Source organism: Ahaetulla prasina, chromosome 4, assembly GCF_028640845.1.
Source record: "Ahaetulla prasina isolate Xishuangbanna chromosome 4, ASM2864084v1, whole genome shotgun sequence".
NCBI lineage: Eukaryota > Metazoa > Chordata > Lepidosauria > Squamata > Colubridae > Ahaetulla > Ahaetulla prasina.
In genome coordinates, this window is record NC_080542.1 from 108,704,685 (window position 1) to 108,719,047 (window position 14,363).

General features: G+C 40.1%; 2 protein-coding genes across 5 annotated transcripts in view; both read right to left on the bottom strand.

The window, feature by feature from the left end:
- The window catches only part of BZW2 (basic leucine zipper and W2 domains 2), a 50,381-nt gene extending 36,244 nt beyond the window's left edge, over positions 1 to 14,137 (bottom strand). Inside the window, exon 1 of one of the 4 annotated variants that reach the window (XM_058181830.1) lies at positions 14,070 to 14,137. The gene's annotated coding sequence lies outside the window, so the exon portion shown is untranslated. Of the gene's footprint in view, positions 1 to 13,174; positions 13,281 to 13,833; positions 13,939 to 14,020 lie in introns of those variants that run through there. The other 3 variants (XM_058181829.1, XM_058181832.1, XM_058181828.1) reach the window with 3 other exon arrangements.
- LOC131197588 (uncharacterized) lies at positions 4,720 to 6,823 on the bottom strand. Its single transcript, XM_058181833.1, has 2 exons — positions 6,693 to 6,823; positions 4,720 to 5,675 (listed from the first exon to the last, which is right to left on the bottom strand). The coding sequence occupies exon 2, from the start codon at positions 5,462 to 5,464 to the stop codon at positions 4,727 to 4,729; it is 738 nt and encodes a 245-aa protein (XP_058037816.1). The 5' UTR covers positions 5,465 to 5,675; positions 6,693 to 6,823; the 3' UTR covers positions 4,720 to 4,726.
- Positions 14,138 to 14,363: the final 226 nt, after the last annotated feature.

Here is a 14,363-nt window from a genome sequence, read left to right on the forward strand (position 1 = left end):
CCTCTGACAGAGAGGAAAATTGCCAGAAAGGAGAATAGAATAGAATAGAATAGAATTTTTATTGGCCAAGTGTGATTGGACACACAAGGAATTTGTCTTGGTGCATATGCTCTCAGTGTACATAAAAGAAAAATGAGTTTACTAAGACAAGGTTGCATGCAGAGGAAGGCAGATATAGTCCTTGACTTTTGGACTTTTAAGCCCAAAATTTTGGTTGCTAAGCAAGAGCGTTGTTAAGTGAGTTTCACCACATTTTACTCAATCCATGACCTCTCCTGGCTCTAACAGTCATGTGCAAGCTAGGGAAGAACATCGGAAGGTGTGTGTAATGTTCTAAATGTACAGAAGTTATAATTAAATGTGTGGCAGAAAGTGGACACTGGGTGTGTTTTTCCAAATGTAGTAAGTGAGATTGAATGTGTATAGTTTTAGAAGAGCGCTGTGTGTGTGTGTGTACATACGCATACAGATAATGTATCTTTTTGTGTGCCTATACACACTTCATACTATGTAATATGTATGTACAAATATGGCATATTTACAAAGGATTAAATAGCATATTTTGCATGTTAAGTAGTAACATCCAAATAGGCAGGGAAATTGTATCTCGTTGAAGCGAGGAGAGGCCAGGCACCCTAACCCTAAACCTTGACCTGAGTGACATTAAGTTGGCCTCGCCCACTTAGTCACATGAACACCAAGCCATGCCCACCCAGTCATGTGACCACCCAGTCACATAAACCCAGTCACATGACCATCAAGCCATACTCAGTCACATGATTGAGCCACACCCACCATCACATGACCATCAAGCCATACCCACAAAATAAGCCATGCCCACAGAACCAGTAGTAAAAAATTTTGGAATTCACCACTGGCCCAGAGTCACCAAGCTACCTGCTATGCCTAAGAAAGGATTAGAACTCATGAGCTACCGATTTGTAGTCTAGCATCTGAACTATTACACAAAACCAGCTCTCTGGGTACAGGTAGTCCTTAACTTACAAAAGTTCATTTATTAACTATTTGAAGTTAGAATGGCACTGAAAAAAGTGACTTATGATTGTTTTTCACACCCATGACCAGTGCAGGATTCCCACTGTTATGTGATCAAAATCTGAATGCTTGGTAACAGATTCATATTTATGATGGTTGCAGTTTCCTGGAGTCATGGGAACATATTTTGAAACCTTTTGACAAGCAATGTCAATAGGAAAGCCAGATTCAGTTAACATTATTTAATGTTACTAACTTAACAACTGCAATGATTCATTTAACAACTGTGGCAAGAAAGCTCGTAAAATGGGGCAAAACTCACTTAGCAACAGAAATTTTGGGTTCAATTGTAATCCTAAGTCGAGGCCTACTTGCAGTCTTGCTCTAGGCATGAAAGCCAGCTAGGTAACTTTGGCCATCACTTTCTGTCAGCCCTAGAAAGAAGGCAATGGCAAATCACTTCTGAAATTCTTGCCAAGAAAACTTCAGGGACTCATTCGGGCAGTTGTCAGAAGTTAAGACTAACTTGAAGAGAATAGAAAGAAAAAAATAGAACAGAACAGAAAATATATGTCAATGCATTCAGATAAAATATTGCACCTAGCCTACAACTAATATTGGGCACAACTGCAATTTAAAAAGACAAAGAAATTAGCTAGTCCCTAGTTGTGCTATTCTTTGCTTCTAAACATGCTAATCATCTGGTCTTTTTATAGAAGCTTTAAGATCAGCAGTATTTGTAATTCTTAAAGGGCCAATTTAAGATTCTCAGGACAAAGGAAGCTGTTAATACACTGCACTAAAGACCAGTTACAATCGCACAATAGAGTTGAATAGAAATCATGAAAGAATAGGATATTTGATTGTGCCAAAATAGCAAAGCTCACACATGCTATCCCATAAGGACAGCCAGACTGTAGAAAAAGCAGTAAGATATTGGAATGTTGACAAACATGATAAAAATTACAAATGAATGAGAGATGACTAAGTCTGAACGACAAATGACAGAAAAGCTGACTTCTGCTTTGCAACCCAAGAGGCTGAGGAGACGACCCCAAAGCAACAATGCTTACAAGCTTAGATCTCAAATTAATGTTAACAGCCATCAAATGTGGTAATAGCTGACCTGGTAAATCAGACACTTGGCAAAGATATAGTATACTCAATCATTGCTAGCCACAGTGAATATATCGGTACATACTGAAACATAAACTAATATTCAAATATGTATTTTCAATTAAGACATATAATATATTGTTTTATTCATGTATAAGCCTTGCATATGAGTTAAAATACAGCTACAACTGGATTGCAATTCAAACCCTAAATATAATGATGAGGAAGAATATTTTTATTTAAATAGGAGGAGGAGTTTTGTTACTTCCATGACACAGGGCTGAAAATATATGTGTTTATCACTCTGAATTTCCTTAGCCTTTTGAAGTTGAATGCTTTTTACCACTCCAATCTGAAAGTCATAATAATTGTACAAATTGTAATAGTAAATGCATTTGCCTGAACAGGCAAGGTTCGGTCACTGGTAGAGGGAATGCACCATTTACTATTAAAAAACTATTTCCAAAGATAAATCTTGTTTCAACATTTTAAATGCTATATATAAAAAAGATTATGCCCTACACTAAGTAGTTTGTTTGAGCACCAATTTGTTTGGTTGAGCACCAATACACAAATTTCACCTCACGTCTAGGAATTCTATGGCATCAAGATATATGTTCTCATATAGAATAGAATAGAATAGATTAGAATAGAATAGAATAGAATAGAATTTTTTATTGGCCAAGTGTGATTGGACACACAAGGAATTTGTCTTGGTGCATATGCTCTCAGTGTACATATGTTGGATTTCTATGTTCTATGTTGATCAGAAATCAACAAAATGCGTAGAAATATACATAGATAGATAGATAGATAGATAGATAGATAGATAGATAGATGATAGATAGATAGATAGATAGATAGATAGATAGATAGATAGATAGATAGAAATAAATATAATATAATATAATATATGTACATATGTTGGATTTCTATGTTCTATGTTGATCAGAAATCAACATAGAATGCGTAGAGATCAGAAATCCAACATATTCTATGTTGGATTTCTGATCTCTACGCATTCTGCAAACTTCATATACATATAATTTTTTATGTCCACCTTCAGCTTTAGCTAAAATCCACTCTCCAAATTACAGTAGTAAATTAGGTTAGAAGATGTTGAATCCTCTGTCTTCTTTATTTGGAAAAAGAGATCTTCAGTCTGAAAAAACTTTTTCTTTGAGCAATATTTTTGGGAGAATGGACGTTGGTCTTACCTGAGACGTCCTTTCTCAGCAAGGAGGAAAACGGCAGTCAGGCATGGGTTAACTCTTGTGTCAAGCTTGTAGGACCGAGTCTTTAATTTGTTTCAAGCCCCGCCTTATCCTGTTGTCTCTCCAGTTTTTGGCGAGGAAGCTGCTCAGACTCTACGTGTCTTCCTGAAATGACAAACAATTAATGTACGCCCCCCCCCCATGGATAAACATCGGCCCCAGAAGGGTGGGGCTGACTGCCGTTTTCCTCCTTGCTGAGAAAGGACGTCTCAGGTAAGACCAACGTCCATTCTCCAGACAGGTGGGAAAACGGCAGTCAGGCATGGGACATACCAAAGCTAGGTGATTGTCCGGGAGGGTGAAGATAGGCCGATGAGTCATGGGTTGTCGTGTACACTTTGCAAAACTCGTCTACCGAAGGAGGCTTCTGCCGATGCATAGGTATCGAGTTTATAGTGTCTGATGAAAGGCGACGGTGAAGACCAAGTTGCCGCCCTGCATACTTCCTCTAAGGGCGCCTGGGTCGCCCAAGCTGCCGAAGTGGAGGCACTCCTCGTGGAGTGTGCTGTGATGTTCTTTGGCCGAGGAAGAGATTGCAAATCGTATGTCATGGCTATGGTGGCCCGTATCCATCTGCCAATGGTAGGTCCTGAAACTTTGGAGCCTAACGAAGAAGGTTGGAAGGAAACAAGGAGAGCTTCCGTTTTACGAAATGGAGAAGTACGATGTAAGTATATCTTTAAGGCTCTTCGGACATCCAACGTATGCCATTCATGTTCCTTTTGATGTCTGGGTTCGGGACAGAAATTTGGGAGAATCAGTTCCTGAGAACGATGAAATAGTGAATTAACTTTTGGAACAAAGGTTGGGTCGAGACGCAGAACTACCCTATCGAGGTGAAAATGCAAAGGTCTTTGCGTGTTGAGAGCGCTGCCAATTCTGAAATGCGGCGAGCTGAAGTTATGGCAATAAGGAAAGCCACCTTGAAAGTCAAGAGTCGTAAAGAAGCCTCTCGGAGTGGTTCAAATGGCGCTCTCATTAATGTATTAAGAACTTTATTAAGGTTCCAGGATGGGTACCTGTGAATAGTAGGAGGATGCAGGTTAGAGGCTCCCTCAAAACAATCTGATGACTGCAACCTTTGCCAGGGCCCCTGATGAGCGGAAGGTAACCACCGAGGAAAGAGCTGCGACTTGGCGTCGGAGGGTGTTAGGAGAGAGACCTGACGTCAGGCCCTCTTGTAGGAAACCAATGATGTGAGATAGGTCAGGATTCCTAGGTGAAATGGACCTCTTTGAGCACCACATCGAAAGCTTTCCAAGTGAATTGGTATATGCGCCGTGGATGGTCGTCGTGCCGCCTGAATTGTCGGTACTGCGTCTGGGGAATGTTGAGACCTGCTAAGATGTCCCGCTCAATCGCCAGACGGTGAGTTGTAACCACTGAGGTTCTGGATGGGTGAGAGCGCCCTGACTGAGAGCAATCTGGTTGTCTGGTATGCGCCAAGGTGTTGTTACTGAAAGAGCTTTGAGGTCCGCAAACCAAGGTCTCCGAGGCCAATGAGGAGCCACTAGGATTAGTTCGGCCTTCTCTTCCAGGAGTTTTCTGATTACTTTGGGAATTAATGGAAGCGGAGGGAACGCATAAAGCAGTTCCAGTGGCCATGGTGATCTTAGCGCATCGACCGCTTCCGCTCCTGGGGACGGGAACCTGGCGAAGAATCTGGGTAGTTGATGATTTGAGGGAGTTGCAAATAGATCCACCTTGGGAAGACCAAATCGAAGGGAAATCTTTTGAAAGAGAGCTGGATCTAGTTTCCACTCCGCTTGATCTATTTGCTGGCGACTGAGGGCATCCGCCCGAACATTTGCTGTGCCTGAAATATGGGAAGCTCGAAGCGAGAGAAGGTTGAATTCGGCCCAGTGGCCGAGGGTCAGTGTCTCTGTCATGAGGGTTCTTGAATGTGTGCCTCCCCATCTGTTTATATGGGCTTTTGCTGTTGTGTTGTCTGTGAGCACAAGAATGTCCTGACCCTTCACTAAGTCGTGGAAGTGGAGAAGGGCCTTGTGGATTGCTCTTAGTTCTAGAAGGTTTATATTGAGTTTGCGTTCCTGTGCTGACCATAAGCCTTGAGCCATATTTGGACCCAGGTGGGCTCCCCATCCTGTGAGACTGGCATCTGTCGTAAGGACAATTCTGTTGGGTTCTCTGAATCGACTGCCCTTGGACAGAGCGTCTGATAGCCACCACTGGAGTGATGTCAGTGTCTTTGGTAGAAGACGAATTCTTGTTAGTGATGTGGACTGGCCTCTTCGTTGATACGGGAGCAAGGTCCATTGTAGTTCCCTGCTGTGTAAGCGAGACCAGGGTACAATTCCAAAAGTGGAAACCATCTTCCCCAATAGTTGGGAAAGAGATTTCAAGGAACTGGATCGGGAATAAATGATCTGTCTGACCAGATCCTTGAGACTATTCTGGCGATCCTGGGAGAGGAATACTAATGACTGTTTGGAATCTATGATAGCTCCCAGGTGTAAGATAATGTTGGAAGGTGAGAGGTGGCTTTTGGCCCAATTTATGGAAAAGCCATGTTCCTGTAGTATATGAATAGTGGTATTTAGGTCCCGATGAGCCAAGGGCTCAGATCGGGACATGATGATAATATCATCCAGGTAGAATTGGATACGGATGGGATGAGTGCGAATGTGACCAATTAAGGCTCCCATGACTTTGGAGAACACTCTAGGGGCTGAAGATAAACCAAACGGAAGGGCCCTATATTGAAAATGTTGGCCATTGTAACAGAAACGGAGGTATTTTCTATGTCCCGGGGCAATAAGAACATGAAGATAAGCTTCTGTTAGGTCTATTGAAGCCATGAAATCCTCTGGGTGAATGGCTTCTAAAATAGAATGTAAGGACTGCATCTTAAATTTTCGATAAGCAATGAATTTATTTAAGGATTTAAGGTCCAGAATTGCCCTCCATCCCCCCGAGGGTTTAGCTACTACAAAAAGTCTAGAGTAAAACCCCTTGCCCTGATGAGACTGTGGAACCTGTTGAATAGCTTTGATATTGGAGAGATGAGTAATGGCCTCTTCCATGATAGCACGGTTATGACTGTCGTGTGAAATGGGACAAGGAATAAAAAACCTAGGGGGAATAGAGGTGAATTCTAAAAAGAGACCTTCCCTAATAGTATGTAGAACCCAAGCATCCGAAATAGTGGATTCCCAGTGGGCGGAGAAAAGGGACAGGCGTCCGCCAATGGGAGGGGAAGAGAGTGAATTACTTAGATCTACGGGAGCCCCTTCCCCTACCCCCACGGAAGGGCTTTCGGGAAGAAATCTTGTAAGGTGTTCTGACCTGATTGTCCTGCTGAAAGGAGCCTCTGGGTTGAAACGGTCTGTGTTGACGTGGCTGGTAGAAGCTGGAATCGGAACCCCGAAAGGACTGATGACGAGAATAAGGAGTTGAGCGAACCTCAGAGCGCCTGGACAATGATGGAAGAATCTTCCGCTTATCTTTTGTTTCAATCAAGAGGGGTTCAAGTGACTCCCCAAACAATTTTTCTCCTGAAAAGGGTGATGAGGCTAGTCTCCATTTGGTTTGACATCTGCCTGCCAATTCTGAAGCCAAAGGAGCCTGCGTGAAGTGATAGAAGACCCTATGGCCTTGGATGCGAAACGAGCGGCATTGAGTGTGGCATCTGCCGAGTATTCCAGAGCTGCAATGATCTTGTTAAGGTCCTGGTGGGATCTTGTATCTGCTGGGTTTGTCCTTGCTTGTAACTGCTTCAACCAAATGATGGTTGCTCTGTTGAAAAAGGATGCTGAAGCAGCCGCCTTCACTGACCAAGCTGCCGCCTGATGCCCTTTTATTAGAACCTTTTCAGCCCTTTTATCTTCAGGACGAAGATATTCCTCTGGGGGCCCCGTTATGTGGGAGGTGGCAGAAGAGAGACTATAGGATTGTCTACTGCGGTACCTGTAGGAGGTTGGACATTTCAGAAGTCATATTATATAAGCGTTTGTCTAGGCTGTTTGGAAAGGTCCAGAACCTGGGACTCCCATTGTCGTTGAACCACATCTGTAAATAGTTTGGGGGACGGTACAGCGTCTGCTGTTATTGCTGGTTCAGAAAATAAAGTAGTAGAGGGATCATCCCCTTTCTCCCTACTAATTCTAGTTGTGGCCACTTCTCCCAATCGGGTGGTCATTTGGGCCTTATGTAATAGTGATTTAAAGACTTGAGGATTAAATAATCCAATGAAGGCTGGTTGTTCAAGATCTAAGCCTTCATCTTCTGAAAGGGCCTCATCCCTAGGGATCTCTCCCTCTGACAAATATTCTTGATCTGAATGGTCAGGAGATACCGTCTGACCGTGTTCTGACATGATGTCTTCAGAACCTAGATGTTCCTGATGAGATCTGGCTGGAGGAGCTTGAGGCCTAGACTCCTGCTGATAACATTGCCTGAAGCTGGATCGAATTGCATCAGCAATGAGAATCCCAAACTCCGGAGGAAGCTGTAAGCCCCCCTGGCCCTGGATAGGATTGGAATGGGGCGCTGTTTGAATGGGCTCCCTGGTATTAGAATGTTGGCTTGGTCTTATATCAGTTTCTGGCATAGTCTGAAACAATGGGGCCCCATCTATATGGACTGGAGTAGATCCTGTAGTTGGTTGATCTGGTGACCAATTAGGAGGTAAAGAGGTAACAGATGCTGCCCTGTGGGGGGACTGTTCCTCCTCCCGTGAAGGAGTAGTACTCACAGTGGACTGAGGTCTGGAAGTGAGAGAGGCCTGGTGCTGGGCCTTGGAGACTGCCTTTTCTAATGCCTTATGTCTCCTCCTTTCCTCCACCGTGGGTTTGGATATGAGTTCAGATCCCTTACTTTTGGAAGATCTGCCTGTAGGGGCTGATGTTCCCTCCCCTGGGACATCCTCAGGAACCCGGGAGGTGAAATTTCTTTCTTTATTGGTCTTTTTGCTCATTTTTTAATAATCCTCAGGAATAAGCAGGCAAAAGCTTAGTAAGAATCGCTTCCCAATATGGCGACCGGCTAAAGACTTTAATTGCCTCCAAAATGGCGCCCGGAGTCTTTTCGCGCCAAAATTAGCCGTTCCGAGAGATCGCACCAATAAAAACCGCCCCTTGTGGCCTCAGAGGCAAAGCTCAAGTAAGAGGCCCCACTCTACTTCCCCCACGATTTCACCAGCCGGTGGTATACTTGCGTGAGGAGAATTCTGTAGCGTCAGCCAAACTGTTCTCCGCAGCTGCAGCTGAGATCGGAAAGATAAGGGCTGTAATAGATCTCTCGGTGCGCCGTTTTAGCTGCTCAGCAAAGGCTGTGAAACGCAGCTTGCAGAAAAACTCCGCCCCCTTTGCAGAGTTGGGAAGCTAAGCAAACCTCTCTGAGCCCCGGGAGGTTGCTGAGGAATGAATCTGCCAGCCGGCAAGATAATAGCTTCTGCTGCTCTCCTTTTGCCGCTTGAAGATTGAAATCTGAATCCTTTGTAAATATTGTAATAACGCTGAAAACTTGATTAAATAAAAGCACAAAATAAAACTAAAGCTAGAGCTAACTTAGGAGCTCAGGAAGACACGTTGGTCCAGCTTGGGACCGAGTAAAAAAACTGGAGAGACAACAGGATAAGGCGGGGCTTGAAACAAATTAAAGACTCGGTCCTACAAGCTTGACACAAGAGTTAACCCATGCCTGACTGCCGTTTTCCCACCTGTCTGGAGAATAAGCTCTGGATAGAGAATATCTAAATATTCTCAAAAAATACTTTTGATATCAAAGTTCTCTTGATATAACCCATTTCACTACTGGAATCTCTCAGAAGATACTTGGCTTCCTTGTTGGATCTGCATGCTTAGCGTAAACATCTGAAGGATGAAAGTCTATGAAAAACCTAGAGGCAACCTGGATTCTTTCCTACACATTCATGATGAATTTGAGGAAGCCTGCTACAAGGATAATTTGTTATTAAACTGAACTGGATTATCACCTAGTAACAGATTTGGATCCATAATAATTACAATGCATATATATTTTATTGTATTTTTATTAAGAGAATTATATGTGGATCTATAAGAGAACCACGACTATATGTATAGAGCTATGAAACTTTCTAGGGAACAGCATTTAAGTGGCCTGGATTTTTAGATATTCAAAATCGTCTGGATTCTATTCAAAGGCAAATTAACATAACAATAGTCATGAAATTTATATCTTTTTCTTTGTCCAGTTTCCCCATGGCTCATAAAGTTTCCAATAATCCTGGGAGGTCCTGAAGAAGACAAAGTGTGACTGGAAACTTTTCATCCATGTAAATAATTGGAGTTATTTCAACTCATAAAATTTGATGGCATAATAGACATTCAACATTCTAAACGTAGTTGCATGTTTGCATTTTATTTTTCTTTATACAATTTTAATAATCCTCAGGTGCTACAGAATTACTATTAAATATATTTAAGTATAAAGCCATCATTTATTTCAACATGGGCAGGTTTGAGTTAAATTTTAGATTTTAAGCTGGATTTCTTGTGTTCTGAAAAAAATTACAGTAATAAAATAATTATGCTTAAAATTCTTAAATTAATAAAATTGCATAATGAAAATAACTGCTTCGTCTTCATGAATATTGTTTTTTGCCTTTCTGAAATGTTTAAAGTAGTGTCTCTTACAACAATTTCCCTAGTATAAATAATATACCGTAAATCCAAAATCCAAGGCTCCTGATAATTATGGAGGGGGCCAGTCCCTGCAATTTATTTTTTATAAGCATTACACAAGTTTTAATTTTGCTCTGTCTAATTCAGCTCTAAACATAAGCCTAAACCTAAATTTTAAGCAAAGGAAAGAAGTTTATAGGGATGTTTCATTTTATAATGTAACATGCCAGAACTGAGAACCTTGCTTGGAAGTATATTCCAAAGAAAGGAAGAATCATTGTCTAAAACTAATTGCCTATTTCTTCACCCAGGATATTGCTCTTTAGAATAACGATAACCTCATTCTACATGAATTTGATCTTCCTGCTCTAAACAATGCCAATTCAAAGTTATCAAAAAAAGTCTGTGGAAGTATATTCCACAGCCTCATTAGGCATGGCATGACTCATTATTTCAAAACATTTTGATCTGTGCTGAACTCATAATTAAGTTTCACTGATTATTCAGGATGTAAGAAAAAGACTATCTTTTCCTTTCTTCAATTCAGAAACAAAACAAAACAAAACACAAAAGTCTACATTTTATTAGAATAGTAGTAAATTGTTTTCTGTACTTGTTTCATTTCTTCAACATACATATATTATTATATATGGATATATGTAATATACATGATACAATAACTGGAGCTGAACACAAAGCATCTTATACAGAAGGGTAAAAAGCCATTATTGTACAAAATACAGCTTCTGATTAGTTTTATACACACACACACACAGCAGGGCTGACATTTTTATCCAGTATTTATCTTATTTCATGTATCATTTAAGTGACATGCTATCGCCACTCACATGAAACATCTTTTTACCAATAAAGCTAATCAATAAATTAAATACATTTTATTGTAAATTAACTTAAAATACACTTTTTTGGTGAAGAAGGCTATTTTTTGGGGGGGGGGGAGAGAATTAACTGATTTCTTCATTTACCAGTTATCTTTCTATGGCATTATTTTGAACAGGAATAGCTATTTTAATGTGTCTTCAAGTCCACTAATTTTATGTTTTTTAATGTAAACTCTTTATAAAGGAAAAAAGTAGCATTAAATCTGTACTTTTGACTTAAGAAGCAAACGCACAAATGTATGTACATTTAATATACTTTAAATAGAACATGGGAAGTCCTGAGTAGCTTAAATCCTATTTATTGCAGTAGGCCTATTCCAAATGTGATTTAATTTGAATCTAGACATATATTTATAGTTGAATCAATATTTGGCATAATTACTGTATTTACTAAATAATATAGCACTTGCCCAAAATAGATACAAATGTTTTGTACAATTTTATCCCTTAATCTTCAGTGGCATAATATTTTATACCTTTTGAAAAGAAAGCACAATGAAAAGGAAGCAATACTGAAAAGACAATCTTATGTTTGTCCAATGTTACACAATGGAAAAAGATTAAAACAATAGCAGAAGTTGCATTTATCTGCAGGCACTACATTGTGTAGTTTAATATAGAACTTAACGGCAGGATGATGAATTGCCTTTTTGTAATATTATTAGAAAGAAAACAATAGTTTACAATTTTAATCTATTTGTTCCAATTCAAACATGTCTATCAATTGATCTATGAATAATATTAACCTCACTGCACACCTAGTTTATAATCATGCAACTATGATGTATTTTTCTTAAATAATACTGTACAAAATGTAGTAAATTATCACCTGATAAATTCATTTGTAATAATATAAATCTTAGTTGTGGTGGATTACAGATCTTAAATTATAGTTTCCAGATAAACATAGCCACAAAGTGGAAAAGATTATAATCCCTTATTAAAGGTGATTGGTAACTTTCAGCTGAAAAAAGCAAGATGCTCTCTTTCCCTTTGGATCTGATAATCACCTTTGATAATAATTGCTAAAAACTGGTTGGTAGTATTAACAGAGAATAAAAAACAAAGAGCAGACTAGAAGATCCTTTCATGTATGTGTGTGCCCATTTAAATTAGTGTTGACTTCTGAAAGTAGAATTGAATTTCCTGGTCTCTAGTCTGGTGACTAAATCATTATACAAACTGGATCCTACTTGATCCAGAAAGCTTTACACAGGTTTTCTTGGAGAGAATTACATCCAAACACACTTATTTACAAGGATGGTGGTTCTTTTCCTCATCTCTGCCCACTTTGCAACTCTCCATGAGAATGCTTGACACATGATATTGGATGCAAGTTGGATGCAGAAGTGCATCTACTTGAAAATACTACTAACCTTGTGTAATTAGTCTAACACAATCAATAGTATAAAATGCTGCTCAGAATTATTTGCAAACCATAGAAAAATCTCTAATAGCCAAACAAGAATATTACAACTGAAAGATAAAATATATTAAAAAGTTTTACTATATTGTTTAATAAAACCAAAAGTTAAATTATATAATTTTAATCCTGTATTTGTGACATTTTAAATTTTAAAAAGGAGTTCAAAGTCATATTCAGAAGGTATTCCACTAAAATAAATCACAATTGCAGTATGAAATTTCTACTAACCCTTAGGAAAAATAAAAGCAAGAAACTCTAATTTTATAAATCAATCTTAATTTATCTGGACCTCATCCTAGATCTGTTCAATCTCCTCAAATCTGAAATCCCTGACTTTACACTACTGGTTGATTGCTACAGTATCTTTCAATGGAATAGTAAACCCTGTGAATGATTTTAATGTTACTTTTAAGCCAATTGTCTTCTTCTATTCAGTTAAGATACAAGATATCTTGAGTACTGTATCTCAGTTAAGATACAAGATAAACTTGAATGCTCTCAAACAAACCCATAGAAATCTAAATAGAGGATGCAACTTTTTTTTAAAAAAAAAGCATTCAGAGTGAAAGAGATAAAAAGTTTGGTAGAAGGAATTTTAAAGACTGTTATCTCCCCCCATTTACCTTTTACCACAAATCTCAAATTACTTTGAATTATATATTTAAAAACACCTGTACATTAATGAATCACATTCAAAATTTCATACATGAGCTCCTTCTGACAGATGTATGTAACCTAGGAAAACTTAGAATTGAGCCCAAACGGAATTTACTGTCAGATAAATAATCTAATATTTGAGGTTATCATAAAATGCCACAGAAATGGAATTTATACTTCTCTGGTTGCGATTTCTTGGATGCCAACGGTGCTTCTATAATAAAACAGCATGACCCGCTGCCACGCAGAGAAAGAGACAGATTGGTTTTAAATACTCCCAACGATCGGATCCGTAGCATTGCAGATCAGCACACTTTCAGTTTCTCAAGCAACCCATACCTGCTTTTGGGATATTACAAAATATCAAAACTCCTCCTTCCTTTACAACCGCTTCGCCAAGTGCAGGGTCTCCCCAAAGAGATAATGAAAAGATGGTACGTCTTTGATTTCCCTCCGGTGCTACTTCGGTGCCAACACGTTTCTTCCTATTGTATTTTAGCAAGCAGCTGGAAGTAGTCTTGGGACCGCGAATTTGCTCCCATCACTTCCAAATCCCTATTACGAGGCCTTTAAATCCCCACGCAAAGACAGTTTCTGGCCCGCCTTCCCGCAAAAAGCAGCTGCACAAATGAACGCTTTAAAAACTGCCACTACTGCTTCTAACCCAGCGTGTTGTACTTGTTCCATGTCACCTTGCTAAAGTCACGCACGTACAGCTCTTCCAACACAAAGTTGTTCTCGCCTCCAAAGATTTCCCACCCCCCGGGGCCGCTGCTGCTGTCGCTCGAAAGCCTTTACCCTAAAGCCTGGCTAAGAGATTAGCCAAGGAGTCGTACCTGTCGGAAAAGGCAAAAATCTTTCTATTTTTATGCCCTTTAAAGCCAAAGTAATTATGCCTCCTGCCCTTCTCTCTTTGTGCCTTGCAGCAGCCACAAACTCTTTTCGTTCAGCTTTTCCTCCTCTTCGCCTTCTGCCCTTTTCTTGCTCAAGGCGTCGGTTCCTCACAACCCAACATTCGCTTACCTCTGCCTGGGAAGAGGCACTGGTCTAACGAGAAAGCAGCAATACACACCTGCGTCCGGACACAATGGAGTAGTGAAGGGCGAGCACGTTGACACCTCAAACCAGTCTGAGCTCCGCCTACTTCACGGCTAGGCCGCACCATTTTAAACCAAAGAGGGGGTGATTGATCACAGTCAGGACGGGTTAGCCAGTTTAGTATGTTCTAAATCGCTTTTACTATGTTCTTTGCATTTCTATGTGTGGTTGAGCAAGCCTCTCAGGTACCATAAAGAGATGCATTATTACCCTCTACATGTCAGCCTGCCTTCAAATCTCCCCTCTCCCCGGTGAAAAAGTGGTACGG